The sequence below is a fragment of the Cibotium barometz genome, chromosome 63, assembly GCF_041138505.1.
Source record: "Cibotium barometz isolate CiBa-2024 chromosome 63, ASM4113850v1, whole genome shotgun sequence".
NCBI lineage: Eukaryota > Viridiplantae > Streptophyta > Polypodiopsida > Cyatheales > Cibotiaceae > Cibotium > Cibotium barometz.
The window spans coordinates 11,832,084-11,854,513 of record NC_141108.1 but is presented as its reverse complement, the minus strand read 5'-3'; the positions used below and the strand labels follow the sequence as shown (position 1 = coordinate 11,854,513).

General features: G+C 45.3%; 1 protein-coding gene across 3 annotated transcripts in view; it reads right to left on the bottom strand.

Annotated features, from left to right (window-relative positions):
- Window positions 1-22,098, bottom strand: part of LOC147603691 (uncharacterized) — a 32,710-nt gene extending 10,612 nt beyond the window's left edge. Inside the window, exons 1-8 of one of the 3 annotated variants that reach the window (XM_086796494.1) lie at window positions 21,052-22,098; window positions 14,010-14,747; window positions 13,528-13,623; window positions 13,365-13,445; window positions 13,034-13,268; window positions 4,964-5,124; window positions 4,559-4,843; window positions 4,214-4,467 (exon numbers count right to left, since the gene is read on the bottom strand). In XM_086796494.1, coding sequence (XP_086652620.1) covers window positions 4,417-4,467; window positions 4,559-4,843; window positions 4,964-5,124; window positions 13,034-13,268; window positions 13,365-13,445; window positions 13,528-13,623; window positions 14,010-14,747; window positions 21,052-21,375 — 1,971 coding nt within the window. In that variant the 5' untranslated portion in view covers window positions 21,376-22,098 and the 3' untranslated portion in view covers window positions 4,214-4,416. The remainder of the gene's footprint in view (window positions 1-4,213; window positions 4,468-4,558; window positions 4,844-4,963; window positions 5,125-13,033; window positions 13,269-13,364; window positions 13,446-13,527; window positions 13,624-14,009; window positions 14,748-21,051) is intronic. The other 2 variants (XM_086796496.1, XM_086796495.1) reach the window with 2 other exon arrangements.
- Between the last annotated feature and the right edge of the window lie 332 nt (window positions 22,099-22,430).

The following is a 22,430-nucleotide window of genomic DNA, read 5'->3' as shown; positions in this document are numbered from 1 at the left end:
AAATGAACAACGCAGGGCTTCTCATCATGGAAAGCCTCATATGGAGTTTTATCAAGAAGAGCAACGATAGGAAACCTGTTCTGAATGTAGCCAACAGTGGAAGCCGCCTCAGCCCAGAAACATCGAGGTAATGAAGAATGCTCAAGCATAGCACGGGCCATCTCCATAATGGTTCTATTCTTTCTCTCTGCAACTCCATTCTGTGATGGAGTATATGATGTAGTAAGCTGTCTCTGAATGCCATGTGTCTTGCAATATTGCTGAAACTCCTGGGATGTGAACTCACCCCCTCCGTTGGTCCTGAGAGCCTTGACCAAGTGACCGGTCTCTTTTTCCACCTGAGCTCTCCAATCACAGAAGTGCTGAAAGTCTTATCCTTGGTCTTCAGAAAGAAAACCGAAGTATATCTGGTAAAATCATCCACCATCACAAGCATGTACAACGCCTTACTCAAAGACGCGGTACTCATAGGACCACATAAGTCTCCATGAATGAGAGCAAGTGATGTCGAAGATCTGTGTGTCGCCTCCTTCGGAAAGGCGGCTCGGTGTTGCTTCCCCTGTAAACAAGAGGAACAAGCAGTAGACGGAGCCTTGATGATCGGTAATCCCTCAACCAACCCATCCTTCGAAGCTCGCTGCAGAAGTTGATAGCTCAAATGGCCAAACCCAGCATGCCAAAGAGCAGAAGAAGCACCAGAAGAAAGCAGAGCGGTCAACTTGTAGAGACCACTATCTTGGACTCCCTGAGCCAAGATGCTACCAGTCGCCTTATCACGAATGGTAATCTCATAACAAGAAAAGATCACCTCCACACCCTGAGCTGTAAGAGCACTTATTGACAAAAGGTTAAAAGCCAAATCTGGAATATATAGAACGTCAAAGAAGTACCTCTTGTCCTCGTCAGAACGGAAGATGGGGATACTGCCATGACCATGCGCTGGCACAGAAGAAGAATCATCCAGAGTGATCTCACCTGATCTAGCAGTGAAGTCCTCGAACCAATCTCGATGGGGTGTCATATGAGCAGTAGCACCACTATCAACAATCCAAGACCGTGACTGAGAAGTCACAAGAGCAAGTATACGCCGAGTACCTCCTAAGAGAAGAATGCCATCATCCTTCTTGGGTTGAGACACCGCCGTTGAGGAAGAGTTCTTTGCTGCTTCATCACGCTTCTTCTTGTGACATTGGGGTGACTTGTGACCCTTCTTGCAAAATAATGACATTCAATGTCCTTATTCTTTGAAGATTTGTTGTCTTTATCCTTGGAGTTCTTGTCAGAAGCCTTCCAAACTTCATGTGCAGCATCTGATGTACGCACATGAGAGGGAACAGAATCCTGACAGTTCAACATCAGAAAGGAGAAAACGCGTCGATCATTCGACTGCCAAATATCAATCTGTGCCTGAGTCGCACCACCGGAAGTAAGGGTGGGAGGGGTGGCATTGGCCGGTGTAACAAGCCAATCCCAAAGATCCACGCCACGCAAGGCCGATTTCACCTTCACCTTCCATAGGGTGTAGTTGGAACCATTCAACTTGGCAGACTCAACAAACATATGTAGAGAAGTCGATGCAGCCATCACAAAAGCTTGGGCTCAATCTCAAAAAAAAAATGCACAGACTCTGAAGAAGAAGTGTCCTCCACAGGTACCAAGAGTGCCACCAAAGCCTGCAACACCAGAGACCCCCTCTGCAAAGGGGAAAGCACACTGGAGAGGAAAACACAGCACAAAAGGCTGCTGTCCTCTTGAAGAAAAACATGCTGCCTATGTCCAATCTCCACGTGGAAAGAAAACGCTGATCAGAAAATACATGATGGCTGCAATTGGTGAAGCCAATCTGGAAGAGAAGTGACCAGCAGGTACTGTCCAGAAAACGCAGCAGCAAAGGGCTGCAAATCTGAGAGAAAGCGCAGAGGAGAGGGTGCTGAAAACAGTGCTGAAACTGGGGCAGCAAGGAGGTTGCTAAATCTGGAGCGATGATACCATGAAAGAGTGCACAGAGTGGAAGCAGAGTGGCACTAGAATGTGCTGAACAGAGAGTGCAAGAGAGAGAGAGAGAGAGAGAGAGAGAGAGATGGAGAAAACTATGCTGAATATACTGAAGCAAAACAATCCCAAGCAAGAGACACTACAAGTCTCATAAGTGAGGGAGCAAAATATGTACAAGACTGAATGAGAAAAGAGAGGCCAGCACCCACTATTTATAGTAGGGGAACGCTGGCCGACTGGAGCTACAAAACAGGCCGACTAGAGCTACTGGACATGGCCGACTGGAAAATGCCAGAAAGGCTGGGAAAAATCCCAGAAAAATACTAGAAAAAGGGGTGGCCAGCCCACAAGCAAGGGCCATGCAAAAGGGACCAAATGGGCACCATAAAAGAGTAGAATCTTGGGATGAATATGCTAACAGAGAGACGTGCATCGACAGTTACTGCCTGGAAAACTTTTAAGTCTCCCTATGGAATGGAGACTTGTATCTACCGAGCACCTCAAAGGGAGTCTTAGACGAATCAATCAAATTGATGCAGCTATACCTCATGAGTGGATTACTGGCACATTTCACGATCAACATCATCCTAGGTGGCTAGGAGTTTTCTCTAGGGCAGGAGTGCCATTACAAGTGTTAGCCTTGCTGGATCAAGATGAGGAGGGAGATCATGTTTTTTATAAAATCAAGCTAGGATGGAGATTGTTGAAATGTGACATGCTAGAGATTATTCCTAGCACTGCCCTTCGTCCAGTGAGAGTAGTTTGCCTATCAGATATCTTCATTGGGATCCTCATGAGTGGGAGTGGATTGATGAAGTCAATTTTATGAAGAGTAAGCCTTTTTTCAGCTGCACCGTTCGTAATGCTAGGGTCCTTTTACTTGGGCAAATTCAAAGGACTCCTGCTCTTAGGCCACACTCGGAAAGTTATAACATCACTCCATTGATTCAAAGGAGATTTTGCCACAGACTTTGGCACTCATATAGAAAGAGCCAGATCTTTCACTTCTTTCGGTTATTCTTACATGGTGGCCTTCCTACTAATCAGTGAAGGGCTATTTTTGGAGTAGACCCCACGTGCCCATATGCCAAGTAGCTTCTGAGACGGTGCAACATTGTATTTGTGGGTGTAGAGCTGCTCAGAAGATTTGGGGCTCTATGGCTCAACTTATGTGCAGATTGAGGAGAGAGACCATTTATGTTACTATTGCTTGGCTCGCTCGGTCTGGTCCACAATATTTTTTGAGGGCACGAATCAGGACACAGCCATAATGATATATGCAGAGGTGTGGCCCAACATTGCATGCTACAGGATATTCCTCATACCCTGTATAGACCACCTTTGCAGAGAACTGATACTACTTGAGAGCTCATTGCTAGTATCACAGCTTGGCAGATTTGGAAGGCCAGCTGCACAAAGGCCATTGAGGGCACTCAATATACAACACTCAGTGCATTTGTACTATATGGGGTGATATTATTCACTCTTATGGCCACATGGAATTGTATACAGGGACCTTCCAGATTTGCGTATACAAAGCACACTGTTTTCATGAGGGACTCAGATCAAGGGATCTTTTTCTCAACGACCCCCACAGGACTCTCTTAGGACCTTTGTGCCCATATTGGTTGAGATCAACCTACATCATTTTAAAAAGCAGTTTTTGTTTTGCTCCAGCTTCCAGCCGTTATTTTGTTAGGTTTATTCAAGCTTCATGGAAGTCTCCTTTTTGCAAAAAATTAAAAATTAAAAAGACGTCTTTCTAGATCAAATTAGAAGAGGCTTCTGCACCATTAAAAATTTAAAAATCAAAACTGCCAGCTCAAAGAATCTCTTCTTGGCATACTTTGAACCAGGGGCTTTCACACACGCAAAGACTAAACTCAAATTGAGAGAGTGGATACCTCGCCGTGGTGTTACATTCAAGCTAATCTATTATAATTGGTCTATCCATTGTCCACCTAGATACCCCACAAAGAACACTGTATGCACACGCATGCTTCTAACTGTGTACTTAAAACTGCATCACCCTTGAAAGGGTGAGGTACAGCATACAGCAACTGACTACACATGCAATTAATCTGCTTAACCATGCCTCTATAAAGTTCTTACTCTTGTTGTATAATGTTTGTATTAGCAAATAGAGGTTTATTTCCGTCCCCTTTGAGAATTAATCATGTGGAAAGCTTTCTAGGGAAGAAAAAGAAGCTTGGCTTACCAATTAGGTACTATCACAGACTTTCAAGGCCAGCCACGATTGATCAACCGCAAAAGATATGGCAGCAGACATCAGGTGTGTGTTTCTAACTGGCTAAAGCATTGCCTCCTCTCCATGAGATATAAATTATACATGCACCTCAACTCTGGAAATTCAGTTGAAATTTGGAGGTGACATCACCAGCCTGAACAGAGGATAAACTTTCAGACATTGGCCATGCCTGTAAAATGCTCTAAAGCTGTCTTCACACGACCCTGCAGCCCACAGCACAGCTCTGTTTCAAGCATTCTTTGGGGGAGAAAAGGATGATCCGTCACGAGCATCACAGTGCACACAGTTGCTAACCTTCACATCAACGCAAGGATCATCCACCATTTTCAGCAGTTGTTGCTCTATACCAGTATCTCGGAGCCTCGCTAAACGAATCGCAGCACCCGAACTATCAGGATAGATTAGATTCATGACGCACCAAACTGCTGCAACACGAAGCTGGGGATTGCCCATGTCCTGCAAAAATCTCAAAATAGGGGACGCACTGCAGCCTCCAGGAGAAATAGGTGCCACAAAACTTGTAACAGCTTCCTTGTGGAACTCATTACCAGCAGCAATATTGCTCAAGACATAAACCCCCTGGCTCGGCATCCAACCAAAAATTTATAAGAAACAATCCACGAGTCAATTGAAGAAAATCTGCTGTGGCTTCCAAGTTTACATGATGATAATGCAGCAGAGCAGAGGCAAGTTGAAAACCTGAGTGCAGACTTCTGGTCTTGTGGCAAGACAAAGCTGCCTTTCCACTGCAGTCAGAATAGCACTATCTTCCAGAAACACCTGCTGCACTGAGTCCACGCTGCCGTACACAAGATTCCGCACAAAAGCCAAAGCTTGCTCTTCAACCATCTCTTCCGAATCTAATTACAATGCACACTTGGTGTCAGATGTGCCAGCTACCATTCCCATTAAAGCATTACAAAGCTTCAAATATCTTAGTTTTTAAAGCTTTCCTACCATGTTGATAAATACACTCAAACCCCAACAACATGGAAATTCAAACGAGCAATGTCTAGACATAGCCAGACTTCCAGCAACACACTAGCACAGATAGGATGCAAAAAAGCACAGATTGATGTATGATATCAAGCACTACTATTCTATGGAAAGCCCAGGTAAGTTGTAAGAGGAGACATCCAAGCTTGTCTTTTTAAATGTCTAATAGCAAATCCATGCATTATACAATTCATCCAGGCCTCTGTCAAAAGTGCGCTGCGAAAAGCGTGAGACATAGGCACAGAGAGAAAGAAAACAAATCTGCATAAAGAAGAAGAAGCAATGATACAATCAGCCCTGTGCAAGGGGTGGTCCCTGTAAGTGCGGGCATGATGAGCAACTCCCCTGAGGGAGGACCCGGGCCTGGAATCCCCCGTCAAGCATAGTCACAAGGGAACGGGAACGTTTTGGGGAACGGATGACTGTTTGGAACGGGAACGAAAAGCTTGAATAAAAGGGAACGGAATCAGGAACGCCACATCATTGCATAAATGTGTTTATAAATTTACTTTATGTATCTGTAAATGCTTTGGAAAGAGGCATAGTAAAGAAAGAACCTCAAACCATCTCAGTAGTGGCCATGATAATGCATAGATGTGTTCTACATGATACATAGTTCACTTATATTTCTTACATGGTCTGCGGTGCCATTTTGGAACGGGAACGGGAACGGCTATCTCTATGGAACGCGTTCCCCCGTTCCAAGAGCTTGGAACGACGTTCCCTTGTGACTATGCCGTCAAGGTATCTCCAAGTGAATAAGACCATGGCCTTATATAGCTCCTTGTGGAGCTGGCCGATTGGCTCTAGAAAAAGACCCACAACTGGACAAAAAGAAACATGTGATAATGGGTGGCCAACCCTACAACCAAGGGCCTAAACATGAGGATAAAATAAGGTGCTGCTCGGGATAAATCTGGGCACCCCTGATACACATCTTGGGCACACTACCAGGAGATGAATAATGCTAAAACCCCCTCTCAGATACTGGGAGAGAAACCGGCCCAAGTAGCTGGAAAAGGAAAACCTCCAGAGCAAGTCGAGAAGTCGATCTGCTCCCGCCTCTGCCACGTACTCCAAGAAACTGCTCCCGATCCAGAAGTCCAGCAAAATCCAAAAAATGAACCACCAGATGTCCATATCTCCAACCCAATCTGTACCACACCAATCCACACAATGTGCTCCCTCTTCAGCCCAAGAAAGGATGTCGTCTGACTCTCTACCTCCAAGAAAAAATTTGCTCCTTAGAGAACACCGCCAAACTGTCTCCTTGTTGGCACCCCCTCTAGACACCCTAGAGGCCCACAATGTCTACATCAACCCTGGTACTCAAGCCTCCAACTCTGAGCTTGTTGAGCACCAATCTCCAGATACTAGGTTTCCGGATCTCCATGTATCCCTCTGTCCAAGATACCTCTCTGTCCTGCTAACACTCCAAGTGGAAGAAACATACCTCCAGCACTGTAGCTAACAATCCTGTTGGCACTTAACCTTTAAAACCTGTATCCATAACTCGCCGTCGCGTGATGGGACTACTACTCACACACCCCTATGAGTCACCCAATCACATGGCAACACCCCCTGAGCTCTTTGGTGTTAACTATGGCATTGAGCTCAAGAAAGCTCTCCTGCCAAAACCTAACACCCCGAGCTGGCAAGCTCCCAACCAACTAGTCACGTGTCCATGTGGAACCAAACATTCACAACTCTTCATCCCAAAGCACAATCTGATGTCAATCATCTGCTCCAAACTGCTGCTCCACTGGTACCTACTTGTACCCAATGAACCTGTACACCTTCCATGCATCCTGTTCCCATCCTGCAACAACTGAGCAAGTACCTGTGAACCTCGACAACAGCTCTCGTCACCAAGTGACCTAGCCTACCTCTGCATGAATGCCGATATCAACCTGTACACCAAGCTCCCAAATCAATGCTCATCCTACCGCTGAAGACTCCTGTGCCTGTACCTTGTAATCCAGCCTGGGGAATAGGCGTGGCTCAAGTAACCACATCCCCCTCTCAAGGTGAACACCTTGAGAACCTAAAGGAAACACCTGTACACCAGCAAAACTACGCTGAACTGGCACACTCATAGACCCCCTCTGCTGTCGAGAAAGGACTAACTGTCTTCCACACACACCTCCAGGATGTGAATCCAAGTGTGCACCCATGAGTCTAAAACTCTGACAAAGCAAAGATTGGCCGAGCAAGGGCTCAAGGCCATGTGGGAAGGCACTAGTCCTGAAAAGAACACCTGCCTCCACTGCCTCCAGAAACGCAGATGAGATAATGCAAAAAACACTGCTGCAAACAGTCGGCAGCACGTGTACCAAGAAGAAGAGAGGGAAGAGGAAAGCACAGCACCTTCAGCACCTCCTCTGGGGGGAAAACGCAGCCATAGGTATCTCCCCTGCCTGCTGCCCCAACTCTGCAGAAAACGCAGCCATTGGTATCTCCCCTGCTTGCTGCCCCAGACCTGCAAAACACAGCAAGTAGGGGCTGCCCTGTACCTCCTTCAGCCGCCCCAGACAAGACCAAAACACTCCCTCCTCTGCAACCAGCAGTATCAGAAAACGCAGAAATCCTTCTCTCTCAAAAAAAACACCAAAACACCTTCTGTAGAAGAGCCTCAACCCGGTGCTCTGATACCATGTCAAAAGTGCGGAGCGGAAAGCGTGAGACATAGGCACAGAGAGAAAGAAAACAAATCTGCATAAAGAAGAAGAAGCAATGATACAATCAGCCCTGTGCAAGGGGTGGTCCCCGTAAGTGCGGGCATGATGAGCAACTCCCCTAAGGGAGGACCCGGGCTTGGAAGCCCCTGTCAAGGTATCTCCAAGTGAATAAGAGCATGGCCTTATATAGCTCCTTGTGGATCCAGCTGATTGGCTCTAGAAAAAGACCCCCGACTGGACAAAAAGAAACATGTGATAATGGGTCGCCAACCCTACAACCAAGGGCCTGAACATGAGAAAAAAATAAAGTGCTGCCCGGGATAAATCTGGGCACCCCTGATACACAACTTGGGCACACTACCATGAGATGAATAATGCTAACAGCCTCATACTGTGTTCAAACTGGTAGTCATATGTTTGCAAGGTCCAGCATATCAAGATGATGTTAATATTCAACATGGGCATTGGGATCAGTAGACTAAGCCATAGCACTTGACAACACAGCCTGTTATCAAACTTAAAAAAGACTGTCTAATAGCAAATCCATGCATTATCAAATTCATCATGCCTCATATTGTGTGTTCAAACTGGTAATCATGTATTTTCAAGGTCCAGCATGTCAAGATGATTTCAATATGCAACATGAGATGAGTAGACTAAGCCATAGCACTATACAGCACAGCCCGTCGATGGAGCAACAAGATTATCAGACCATCAAGTTTATCTCTTTGTATGTTCAGATTGGAGGTAGAAAAATATTTCTTATATCCCAAAAAACTCAAGGTAACATAAATTAAATGGTCATTGAAGGCAAGACAGAAATCAGTCTAGAAAAAAAAAAAAGATTTCATCAAGGGATCACTTTTCAATGACTAGCTTGGCCTTGATCCACTAGAATGTCTTCACTTCACGCTCTTCCAAATAGAGGAAGATCAATTTCAGAGCGCATGCCACAACCACGATTAAAATGATAGGTCCACATGAGGGATCAGTTCCAATGTCTACAATTTGCCTTAACATGCACAATTGCTGTGTACACACTGCTTCGTTGGTGAGTACACGCTGCTTCTAAAGATGTTTGCAAAGGAGGCATGTATTACCCTGAAATAGTGTGCTCAATGAAGCAACATAGTTTTGTCCATGTTTCCAGGAAAAACATCCCACCTAGCTGTTGAGTTTATCAATCATAAGCCCAGAATACCAAATATTTATATCATTTATAGTGCTTCTGTGAATAGATCTATTTCTGCAAGCAAGGGGCTTTTTCTCCCTCCTACCATGAAGTCATTCAGAATGAGATAAGCCAAGTCTTCGGTGCTCATGAACTATGGGCAACTATGGTTTCAATAAGTCTTCCTTGGTGGCATTAGACTGAAATCTGTAGTAGTAAAGAGAGAGTGAGAGATGTAACAAACTGAAAGAAGAGAGGAACAGACTCAAAGATACTTTTTTAATGATGTTGAAAGCTTCAAAGAGTACAATGATTTTATATGCTTTAGAGCCTTATCTTTTGACACAACATACACTCGGGCAATGACACATGGCAAGTGCCCATGACATCACTGCTTATCACATACACACATAAACGGCTACAAGAGGTTGTTCACACACTTACTCACACAAGTGCCATCCACGCTGCAGCAAGACTCACCACCGTCAGCTCCTGTGCCATAGTCACAAAGTCTCTCTAATCACGGTTTTGGACCAAGGTAGGGAGGTTAGCACTTAAAGAAGCAACCATCTTCTAACTCCATCAAATGCTACAAGGAGTCCCAAGGAAGGGCATCAATGTCCTTCAAGAGATTATTCAATCCATGTGCAATGCATGGAGTGAGTGTGATGTGCAGGTACCTTGTCAAAAGCTTTTCACCTGCTGCTCGATTTGAGTTCTCTCCATCGCCGATGACTTGGATGATGTCCGTAGCACCAACTTGCTCGATTGCTTCTGCCCACTCCTCCACAATGGCATCAGAAGATTTGCCTATTGGAGAGGCATCATGGGAAGACAAAAAGAAAGCATTGCCCCAAAAGTAGGCCATAATGCCATGGATAGAACGAGAACGGCTATCACTCCATCCATCACTGATTGACAGAGACACCATTCTTTTGCCAACCTTCTTTGACATTTTGCATGGCAAGATCAATGGCTCTTTCTCCTTTCATAAAAGGGCGCTCCGAGGAGGGGAGAGTATAGGTAGGCCCAAACTCAACAATGAGGCGAACCATTTCCAAGAAGTAGGGAGACCTTCCTACATTGAATGCAATATGGTCATGGTAAAAAACCCTCGCAACAACTGCAACCAATCGATGTAGAGAAGCTCATGGGTTGAGAGGGATTGGAAGGAGTAGTAAAGAGTGAAGGGTTTGCAGCCATAGACCTTCGAGGGAGAGGATGAAAAAGGACAGCATTATGCTTGGCTTCAAGCTCCCTTTTTTTCTCCGCAAGGATGGCTCCACAAGGCTGTATTCCTTGGCCAGCTTCATGAAGAAGATGTCCTCGTACCCGGTTAGCTCCCACGATTTTGGTAATATTGCAATAGCGACATTTCCATCTCCTAGCTCCCCCTCCAACACCCTGTTCAAGGACATCCACTTCATCCCACCGTGACCAAGAGTTCACCTTCTTAATTTTTTTGGTACCCTTGGGAGGCATTATGAGAGAGAGAGAGAGAGAGAGAGAGAGATTATAGTGTAGATACTAGATAGTTGTACGAGAGAGAGAGAGAGAGAGTCTAGACTCTAAACTCTAAAGAGTAGAGTGAGTTAATAGAGAGAGAGAGAGAGATTGCAAGATAGAAAATGTGGACATTATGTAACTTCATAGCTATAGGAATGAGAGAAGGCTTCAAGTTCTAGACTTGCCTGATGCACTGCACAAGGCAAGCTTAAATAGAGAGAAAGAGAGAGAGAGCTTAGAGAAGTCATTACGCAAGGTGGCAAGACGTTTCTTTTTTCTTTTTTCTTTTTTTTATTAATAAAAATCCCCTTTAACCAAGTGCAAGCCTTCGCTTCTTCTCCATGGCAACGCGCAGGCCGTTTTGAAGTATTTCTTGTGTAGGCCATTTCAAACTTTGTGTGGCTGTATTTCTTGTGCGCCGTTTCGAGTTTGTGTGGTTGGCCAATGACTTGCGTGCGGCACGTTTCCAATTGTGCGGGCGTGCGGCACGTTTCCAATTGTGTGGGTGGCCGCTAGCCGCCGCTTGCAGGCTGGTTAGGCGCTCATTAATGAGTGACGTGGCTAGGAAGAGGTGGCAATAACAAAAAACGGCAAAAAAACTACGAATGACGTGGCTTTAACTTTTTGTTCGTGCGCGTCCGCTGAGCGCTCCATTCAAACCAGCCGTCATGGAACGTGTTTCAGGCGTTCCCGAAACGTAGTCTAGGCGTTCCCAAAACGTGTTCCAAGCGCTCCCGGAACGCCGCTATGTGACTAGCCGACTCAAACGTTCCCAAGCGTTCCCACGCTCCCTATGCAAGCTACATGGCATTCCCACGTTCCCTGCATTCCGGAACAACGTTCCATGTGACTATGCCAGAGAGAGACTTTGATGGTCATGGATTTGGGAGGGCCGGCCTCTCACAAGTCTCCAATGGGACCCAGGAGAGTGGACATGGCAAGATCCAGAGGATAGTGAGGAGACGCCTGCCACCCCCTTTTTTGCTTACACTGCACAACTAGGTCGCAGGATTCATATGTCAGAGGTAGAGGGTACTCCAGCAAACAAGAAGACATTGGCAATCCCAGGACCTCCCCCTACACTTTCTCTGAAATTTTTGGAAGCGGTGTGGGATAGTTTTCGACCGCGGAAGATTACCCTTTTCATGTGGCAATTGGCACATAGGGGCTTGGCACTTGGCACATGGTTGGCCATTGGGGATAGACCAGCATTATGTCCGAGATTCGTCCATCCCCAAGAGCCTCAGTGTCATTGTCTTTGGGATTGCCAAAAGGCTCAGCAGTATGGATCGGGGCCCCGCCCGTATTGTTACGTGGGGCACAGTTGCTTGCACCATTGAGGCCATGGTTGTCACGCCATATAAGGAGGAAGGTGGGGGACTAGCCCTTTAGGTCTCTCACCTTCACATTTGTACAATGCCGGTCCCAAGCACCAGCTCCATCCGCAAGTCGTTGGTCACCAGGTTCTTGCCAGAGATGGGAGATTTGCAGTAGTATTATGGCGTGGCACATATGGAGAGCTCGATGCAACGAAGCCATCGAAGGCACCCATCAGTGGATTCCATCCAACCCCGCCAGTGGAGTCCATCCGAAGCATTTGGATCGATATCATTCATACCCTCCGTGGTTAGTGGGGGCAGCTTCAGGGTGGCTCGGACCGCATGCGGAAGCGCCGAGAGGCCTTCCTAAGGATCTAACGTCATGGTCCCTTTCTCACTGACAGCAGGGCCGAGCCCACTTGGCATTACAGACCACCTCCCCCATTGTATGAGATAGCCTTCTCCTCCAAGAGGAGGAGAAGAGCATCCTCCCCTTTTATGCATCTTGACTCTCGTTTCACATTCGAGGACGAGTTTGTTTGTAGCCATTTTGGCGGTTTTCTCAGTAACTAATAGAAGGATCTTTTTCCTAGAAGAAAAAAAATTGATTTCCCCAGCTTTTGATTTTTGACCACACAAGGCTGTGTACAATTGTGTATGGAGGCTGGACCCTCTTTCAAAGTTCACATTATCAGAGATTCTCAAGAAGTGTTGGTTGAGGAAAGAGGTGGCGTCTCTCAGTAGCACCGCAATTATTCCATTTACATCTTCAATGTATCCTCACACTGTTAGCTAAAGGCCCTTCAACAAAGACAGAAAGGTCCTCATTCATGATCCCGGTTCTTGGACACTACAAAACCCATCATGACACTCTAGACATTGTTCAGCATCCTTTGTCTTTAAAGTATACTGACACAACATACCATCGAACATAATCTCCTCTGTTTGCTACTGGGACATTCATTGCCAAAACTCATGACCAACAAAATGGTATGAAGCACTTGAATACACCTTTAGAGTAGAGCTGGTCAACAGACCCTCTTCTTTCAACAATAAATGAACCAGTGAAAATTCAGTGATAGCAAAACAAATAGCTTACCGTGAATCAGACTGGTCAGTGTGGATACAGTCAACTCTGCCATTACTTTTTCTTTCACTGACATGTCTGCTAAATAGAGAAGATTTCTCAAAGCCCAAACTGCATTCAACCGTAACATCGAATCCATTGAGCGAGCCAGTTGAATAAGCTGGCTTACACCTCCACATTGAAAAAATACCGATTTATGAGGAGTAAAGTCGAGTACAACATTACTGACTGCACTTAAAGCCACAACCTGCAATATTCATATTTAAATAGATAAACCAGTCGCTTGAAAGAAGACAGTTGAATGGTAAGCATATACTATACTCCACAGCTTTTGGAAACTGACCTGAACCACAGGATAAGGGTCATCCAGCAGATTGAAAAGAGGAAACACAAGCCGCTCATCAGATAAGCTTGTTCGAAGGTTCTGTTTTAAAAATCAAATGAGTAAAGGGAGGGAAAAAGGTTGCCAACTGCACATACTAAGATCTAAAATAAGACTGCCCAACCTTCACAGATCTGGATATACTCTTAATACAGGTACATGCCGCGACTCTCACACCCTCACATGGATGGGACAAAGCAGATATGATTGCAGCTTGCACCTGTTGAGAGAACAAGGTAATAGTTGGGTTATCCGGCCCAGTAAAGTAAAGCGTTCCCCGCAAAAAACTTGTCACGATAGCAATGATGATCTAATAATGTGAAGCCATGCTGTCTATCATAAAGAAGGGCAAATAGCTGCCCATTAATTGACAGAACTTCTTGCAGGATTGAATAGAAAAACCCCTCTGGCTATGCTAATTAAAATGAAGCATCAGACCACTTGATCACTCTTCATGAAAAGCATTGTTAGAAAGTGGGAAGTATCATATAACCTGGAAAAACACTGAGATGGCCAAAGGTAGAAAGTGGAAAGTATCAAATAACTTGGAAAGTGGAAAGTATCAAATAACTTGGAAAAACACGGAGATGGCCAAAGGTAGCATACATTCTTCCCAGATTCCTGATCAAGCAGTTGCCTCCGGCTATCTTCCAACCGTGAGCAGAGCTCTGCAAGCGCCATCAGTACACCCTCCAGCTGCTTTGTTGGAAGAAAGCCTTTTTGCAACAAAGCACCAAGCTTTACAATAGCATCAAACTTGTATGCTGCCCTTTGTAGTTCCTCGTTGTTAGCAACAATGTCTGCTAGCACAATAGGAGAATCTTCTCCTACTTGCCCTGACTCTTCAAGCAGCTTCACAACGACAGCCAGCATGCTTCCCCGAATTTCCCACTCCTGTGGGTAGCAGGAAGGACACGATCTGCTGACATTTGCCAGGCACATACAAGCAAGAAGCCGTGTTTTTGGTGCCTTATCTTTGACAAGTTTGATAATGGAGGCCAACGCTATTCCTCGATCCATAGCTACAAGCCTCAGTGAAATCTGGGGATTGTTCCTCACTAAAGCAGCGAGCCCATCCAGAGCAGCTTCCCTCCTCTTTGTAGATCCAGAAAGAAGGCTTACCAAACTCTGCATACCACCGGCCTCAACAATCGCCTGCTGATGATCTGGGGTTTCACAACACCTTGCAAGAACATGAGCTGCAACTTCTGCTACGTTTTCATTTCCACTACTAAGAAGAGCTAATAGTAGCTCCATCTGTTGCCCTGCTAACATATCATTCCTTGGAGCAAGAGTAGACTGAAATATCATTTTTAAGGTGCGAGCACAAGCCTCGACTACCTGCTGCAGACAGACAACTTGAATTAGAGCTTCCAAGGCAAACTTAATGCATGCAAACAGGTTCTGATTGTTTAGTCTGTCAGCGCAAAACTTACAGAACTGCATAAATGCCAAAAAAAGAGTGATGCATAAATAGATAGAAAATAACAGAAGAGTTTTACATATACTTATTTGACCAACATAGAAATCTGCCGCTCTTCCTCAGAGGACTAAAGAGGTCACAATTCTTTACTACTAAGGACCTACTAACAGCTCGACTTCCATGCTTGGACAAACACAGCAGGCTGTTTGTAGCTTGTAGAGTCACAAAATGGCAAAACCGCACAACAATACAACCTTTTAATCACTCTGCCTATATTTTCATAACGGACTTTTTCAAAAGAGATAATTAATAATACTGCAATAGACGATGTCACACTCAACAGTCACAAGCTAATCACAATTTAAAGCTGGTCTGGAAGAAAACAGAGAATGTGACCTTCCATGGCAACCATCATACAACACTTAAAAACTACTGGAATATCAAAGAATTACGCATGTGGAAGGAAGTTTCAAGTTACCACACTTAAGAAGGTAGAAGTGCTACCTTGACTTTGCGACAGTCTACTGGAAAAACTTCAAACCAAACCAAACAGGAAAAAAATGGTACATAAAAAGTCAGCATGCCACAATGTGCAAAAGATCACATGTCTGCTGATATGGCAAATTCGTATATCAAAAACATTACAACAAAAACAGAGCCATCTTATTCATTGTTACCCTCCCAAGAATTTACTTTATTAATCTTATCAGGTTGGATTGTAAGAGTTTGGCTTGTCAGTCTTTTGCTACAATCATTAGATGCTCTTAAAGTTGATGCAAGAGACTTGAGGTTTTCCCACAGACGAAGGGAGAATAAAACAGAGAGGGACAAGAAAGAAGATGTAGACAACAATAGCATCAAGCTGAGCTAGGATGGAAATGGTCAGCTTTTATGAAAATGGGGTCTGTCTTCCAAACAGATACATAAGTAAAAGTAAGCACACGTCCATGGTTAATACTCCTACATCCAGGTTCATACACTTCAGAAATCGTGGAACTTGCCTGCAGGGTAAACACATGTCCATGTGCCACCATACCTGGGCACAAGCATCCCCTTTTGCTAAACTTGGGAGAACTGGGGCACATGATGCACCTTTGCTCCACTTCTGCCCGGATTTCTTACTCCCCAATGATGGCCTCCTAGCACTGGTCTGTCAGACACTAGAGTGGGTAACCACAAATTCTAGCTTCTACTAGTCCTTTGAGAGTAATTTTTGTGCTTTGCTTTGACTCCACTGCCACTAACATTGGGACCTCTTCAGGATCCTCCACCGGTCTACACTCCTTACTCCTCCGGTCCCGAAAGCTCTCCAGCATCCTCAGAAACTCGTGTTTGGATCTCTATGTGACATGCCACCAAATGGTCTTCCCAAAACTTCCAAAAAATGTCAAGCCACTTGATTCCTTACTTTTCTGTCTCATGAAGAACTCTGATTCTTGACATTTTGTTCTTGAATCTTGGACTCATCCTTGGCCATAGCCTTGTAATAGGCTGCCCAGCTTGCCATCACAATATACACAAATCCCCCTTCTTGAAGGAAAACCACAGCTGCTGCTCCTTGAAAACAACTCTCTGCCCGCTCCCTCCTGCGTGAAGAAAGACACTGACCTCTTGTAGATTCTCCCTCACCTAAAGAATACACAAATCTGCTCTCTTGAAGAAAAACACATACTTCTCCCCCAAAACAGAGAGAATCTGAAGGTTTGCTGCCTAAGAAGATCTACATGCAAGACCTGGCACCTATGGCTGAGACCTACAATCTACATGCAAGATTGCTATGCAAGAAACCTAATGCAAGGTCCTACATGCAAAAAAGGACCTAGATTGCCCCTAGTTGCATGCAAACTCTTAACACAAACTTGATGTAGGACTCCCTAATGTAACCTGACTACAGAAATTGATAAGATTAATCTGAGGAATGCAGATAGATTAACGCTAATCAAACTTAACACACACACAATAGAGAAGACCATGTAGACCTAAACTATTGTATATTGCCAAAACATGAATATGTACAATGATGTCACAAATCATAAACTGAGATCTGTCTATGCAAGACTATGCAAAGTGCTGATGAGCTGCCTTTGTTGCTGCCTAAGACTCTGGTCTACAAACCTATCTCTCACACTTGAGAATGACATTCGACCTGCGTATTTATAGGTGATTTCAGGGTTGGTAGGCTGTTCTTCCAGTTAGACAGCCCCATGACTACATACAATGCATCTGTTTGCTGTCCACACATAGCTGGTCCATGGGCGCCTGGCTGCCCACTGTCCGGCTGCCCAAACACTGCCCATCTGATCCGAACCTGCCCCCGAAACTTGCCCCTTGGATGACTGCAAAGTAAATGCACGTCCATGTTGTTGGAGTATGCACAGGCGGAAGCATAGACAAGAAAAGAGAGAGAGAGAGAGAGAGAGAGAGAGAGAGAGAGAGCTTGTTGACAAGATCACGTTTTATTATAGCATGAAGCTTTACAATGGCAATAGCCAACAAGGGGAGCTGTACAAAGTGCTTGCATTGGATTACATGAAGTGAATAATGGGAGACCCCTTTTATAGTAATGTAAAGGAACTAGCCGACTGCTAATAGAGCTGGCCCACAGCCCACGACCTACTAAAGAGGAGAAAAAATGAATAAAGCCTAACAAATAGGCACAACCCCATAACACAAAGATGCACAATATTCTAACACCCCCTCTGCAGCTCAATGTGTGCAAGAGTCTGAAGAAGATAAGTTGATGAAGATGCAACCATGGACCCTCCAGTACTGCACTGAAATTACCTTGAAGAGAGCACCCGTCAACCTGTTTCCTCGAAACACAATGCCACTACGAATAGAAAAGAACTTTGCTTGGCTCCGAATTCCCACACAAGTGTGCAGTGAACTCCAAGAATAGAATGATGAGCTGCTGGACATACCACACCCATTATCTCCCAACAGTGGATTGTGAACACATCACGTCCCAAAAGCCTCGAACAATGAATGTCCATAGTCTCTGCTACACCAAAGATGACCTTGTACTGCCAGATTTTTAATGCTTGGAACTCCGACTCACTGTTCCCATGCACCAAAAAATGGAGCTGCTACCAACCCATCTCCCACCCACAAGCCACTTTTGGCTGGAAGCACATGGGGAAAACTACATGTTTACTAGAGAAGTACACCATCTTGGTCCTCCCGAGCCGGAATCACCTTGGGAGCCCTAGATGAGTTACCAGAAGTATCTGAATCATTGGCCCTAGATGAGTTACTAGAAGTATCTGAATCATTGGCCTATGGCCTGTCTTTGCCCTTCTTCTGAGATGAAGACTTGCCTTGGGTTTTGTCCTTCTTCTTGGACAAACAATCCTTAGTCAGATGTCCTCTCTTCTCACACGAGAAGCAACGACTCCGACCTTTCTTCTGAACTGAAGTAAGTGCCTAATCTGAACTGTTAATATACCTTGATCTTACCTTGAGAAACGAAAGAGAAGAGAGCTAAGGTCATCAAAATCCAATTAAGTGGTTGTGACATGGTACCGCAAAGCTCGAGAAACCACATCATACTCTGGGGGAAGCTTGGTGAGAATAAGTGCAACCAATTGAGCAAAGGACAAAGCAACACCCATTGCCAGTAATTGGTCATGGATAGCCTTGCCCTTCATGTGGAACAATTGCATAGAACTGCCAACAGGAAATAACAAACTGTAGAGTTTACCTTGCAAAGTAACTGCCCGCATCGATGAATCTCGAGCAAAGAGATCCTCCAACTTGGCCCATACTTGATGTGAACTAGTAAGAGTTTGCACGGCCGGTGGGACCTCCTTTGTAATGGTCTGCACAAGCACTAAATGCACCTTCGAATCACAATCCTCCCAATCTTGTAATTCCGCAAGGAATTCATCCTCTTGAACCTAGGTCCAACGCCTCGGGGTCTGAGGATGCTCGGGCTTCTTCTCACTGCCCTAAACAATCTCCCACAAACCCTTATGGATGAACCAGATCTGCATATTCAGCTTCCAACGGGCATAGTTGGTTCCATCCAACTTGTCATCCTTGTTCGTAAGGGAGGATCCATATCCACAGTACCAAAGTACACAAATCTCAACACTCCAAGACTCCTCTCAAGCACTTTTCAACGAAGCAAGGCACCAGGACCAATCAGCGGGAGGGGAAGTCAGGGAAGAAGCAGAGATGCCGGGGCCCGGGGCCACTTGTCAGGCTGCACCACGCGCGAGTAGACGACGCCCCCCAGCCCCCCCGGGTGCGGTGCCGTGACGCCCCCCAGCCCCCCCGGTGCCGTGCCGTGACGCCCCCGCAGCCCCCCCTGGCACCGTATATATATATGTACATATATGTATATATATACATATATATATATGTGTGTGTGTGTGTGTGTACCTATATATATATATATAAGATTCTGGGGCTATTGAAAGATATATATATATATATATAATATATATATATATATAAGATATATAGGATATATATATATATATAAGACATAAGATATTATAAGATTTTAAGGCTATTATAAGATATATATAAATATATAAGATTTTGGGGCTGTTAGGGCACCTGAAGGGTCTTATGAGCCTCACCAGAAAAGCTATCCTGACTGTAAACACAGGAGCAGCCACTACACCACCAGCCACTTGGGCTTGCACCTTGTCACCTTGCAGGGGTTGCACAGGGCAGGAGCACCTCCAATAGAAAAACGCTGGTGTGAAGATGCTGAAAATGCAGGTGCAGCAGCAAAAACGCAGCCAGCAGAGAAGAAGACACAACCACCTTTTGGAGCCAGAAACACAGCCACCTTCAGAAGCCAGAAAACGCACGAGAGGCAGTTGAAATGCAGATGAGGGCAGCCGGGATCCTAAGCAACCTGATACCATGTTGGAGTATGCACAGGCAGAAGCATAGACAAGAAAAGAGAGAGAGAGAGAGAGAGAGAGAGAGAGAGAGAGAGAGAGAGAGCTTGTTGACAAGATCACCTTTTATTATAGCATGAAGCTTTACAATGGCAATAGCCAGCAAGGGGAGCTGTACAAAGTGCTTGGATTGGATTACATGAAGTGAATAATGGAAGACCCCTTTTATAGTGATGCAAAGGAACTTGCCAACTGCTCATAGAGCTGGCCAACAGCCCACGACCTACTAAAGAGGAGAAAAAATGAATAAAGCCTAATAAATAGGCACAGCCCCATAACACAGAGATGCACACTATTCTAACACATGTGACACCCTACCTCCGCATGCACATGACATGGGCAAACCAACCGACCATCTTCGAAAAGGTTAAGCTAACAAGGTAAGGGAACCTTCAAGCAATGCTCAGGTGTATATAAGAAGCGAGTGAACATGAGCAACATAGACAAACTCATGGTCAAATAACATCCAGCGGCTTGGCTATTGCATAGCAGCATGATCACAGACATAGTGGGGAGGGTCAAGAAACACTGGACACCCTTACTCATAACAATGGAGCACATGATGGTATGCAGCTTTGCAAGTGAGAGTGCCAAAATGTAAAAAACCAAGCTTCTACAAAATTTGAAACATCATACGGCTACTCCTTAAGAAGCGTATATACTTTTAGAAATCCTCAAGTTCAAACCAAAAAGGCATCCCAAGGAAAAAAGCTCCCACAGCATGCACAATTTCTCTACAGGCATTCTACCTCAATGCCCTTCATTCCAAGCAACTTTCCAAATCCCCGCAAGCCTACGAGTACACAACCAAGCCCATCTTGATACCTTTCAAGGCATGGAGAGTCTAGAGCGTTTTCTGCAATTCATGCCCTGAAGGCTCCAAACCTGTGTAAGTTTCCCTTGTTCAAAAGGCAAAGCTTCTTTTGAAGCTCTAAACCGTGCCTTTCTTAGCTAATTTATTTGGACAAACCTCAAGTCACACCCTCCGGAGACATTGGGAGCACCTAGGGACCAAAAGCAGCAGAGTTGAGCCCTCTTCTTGCACATTTGCAGCCTGGGCCCCTTTTTCACTCGAGGGGACTCCGCCGTACAGCCAGTCCCCCTCCTCTCCAATGTAGCCTCCATCTGAGAGTGGCCAGCCAGAAAGGAAGCCCCCCTTTTTTCTTCGTTGTTCATATCACATGAGGGTTTTATTGTACCTTTTCCCCCTTTTAAGGATTACAATCTGCTTTGTACAGACACCTGATTTTCAGCTGATACAAGAATCGAATGTCAGTAACATCAAAAATTTCAAAATAGTAAACCTTACCTTGTTGTCCCCAAAGGATAGCATTTTGAGAAGGTGCGGGAGGACTCCACTGTCTAGCACTGCTTTGACACCTGCTTCATTTCCACATGCAAAGCTACCTACTGCAGCCGCAGACTGCACCAACAGCGGGGTTTCAGTGTCACTGGCCAGAATCTCCACCACACGAGGTACCGCTCCTAGCTTTATGTAAGAAAGCTTCTTGGTCTTGTTGCCAATTATCTGATTCTTCACATCCCGAAGAGCTTTCAACCTCGCTGTGGTGTCCAGTGAGCTCAGATTTTCCACCAGATCCTCAGGTTTACCCCACCCTGTAGAAGCCGGCATCTCCACTTCCTGTGGAGCAAAAGCTTTGCGATGAAATGAAACGAGATCGAATGAAACTTATCAAGAAACCCTCGATGCAGAAAAATCTTGAGCTTTTCGCTCTGCTGCGTAGACCAGGAGCGCGATCTGGAGAAGCGAAATTTTAATGCAGCCGCCCTTCTTCTGGATGTGCAGAGCTCCCTCCAGCGCGGGGGTCTGCAGACGTGAGTGAGCGCACGGCATCCTTCTGGTCGAAAGGCAACACATTGAAGACCCTAGCGATAAAGATCAGTGTAGCAGGCGATGGCGTGAGAAGAAAAAACCTGACGATGACGATCCGCGTAGCAGCGATGGCGTCAGAAGAAAAACCCTAAGGATGGCAGTTAACTGGATACAAAAGCAGATGAAAGGCCCTGGGAAAACCAAGAAAACTCGAATGTGAGAATCTGCACGTACTGGAGAGGCAAGGAATGGTACGGGCACTGCAGTATGTCTGCTGATGGAGAGCACTGCAGGCGAAGCTCTGGGTACTGGGCAGGAACTCTGCTGGGGTTTGCACAGGGGTGAAGGGAAACCCTAGAAGGAGCACTGGCGATGATGATGACGACGACAGCTAATGGAAGTACAGGACAGTGGAAAGCGAAAGAGGAGGAGAGTCGCGCTTATGAAAGCCTGCTTTCCTGTTGACCTTAGGCCCTAGGGTATCTATATCTTCTACACTAATCTCAACAGTTGCGCCCCTTGACGAGATTTCACTTCATATGTGTAAGGATGGATCGTGGGCCTAGACCCACGGGTAGATTGCCCTTCATATGTTTCTAATTCCTATTTCATTTGATGGGCCTAGCTAGACCGGTAGATTTCCCTTCTCCCACGGGTAGATTGCCCTTCATATGTTTCTAATTCCTATTTCATTCTCCCACGGGTAGATTGCCCTTCATATGTTTCTAATTCCTATTTCATTTGATGGGCCTAGCTAGACCGGTAGATTTCCCTTTCCTCTCATTTTCAAGGCTCGGTTTTTTCGGTTTAAAAACGAAATTAAAAACTTTTTTTAAACTCTCTCTTTTTTTACC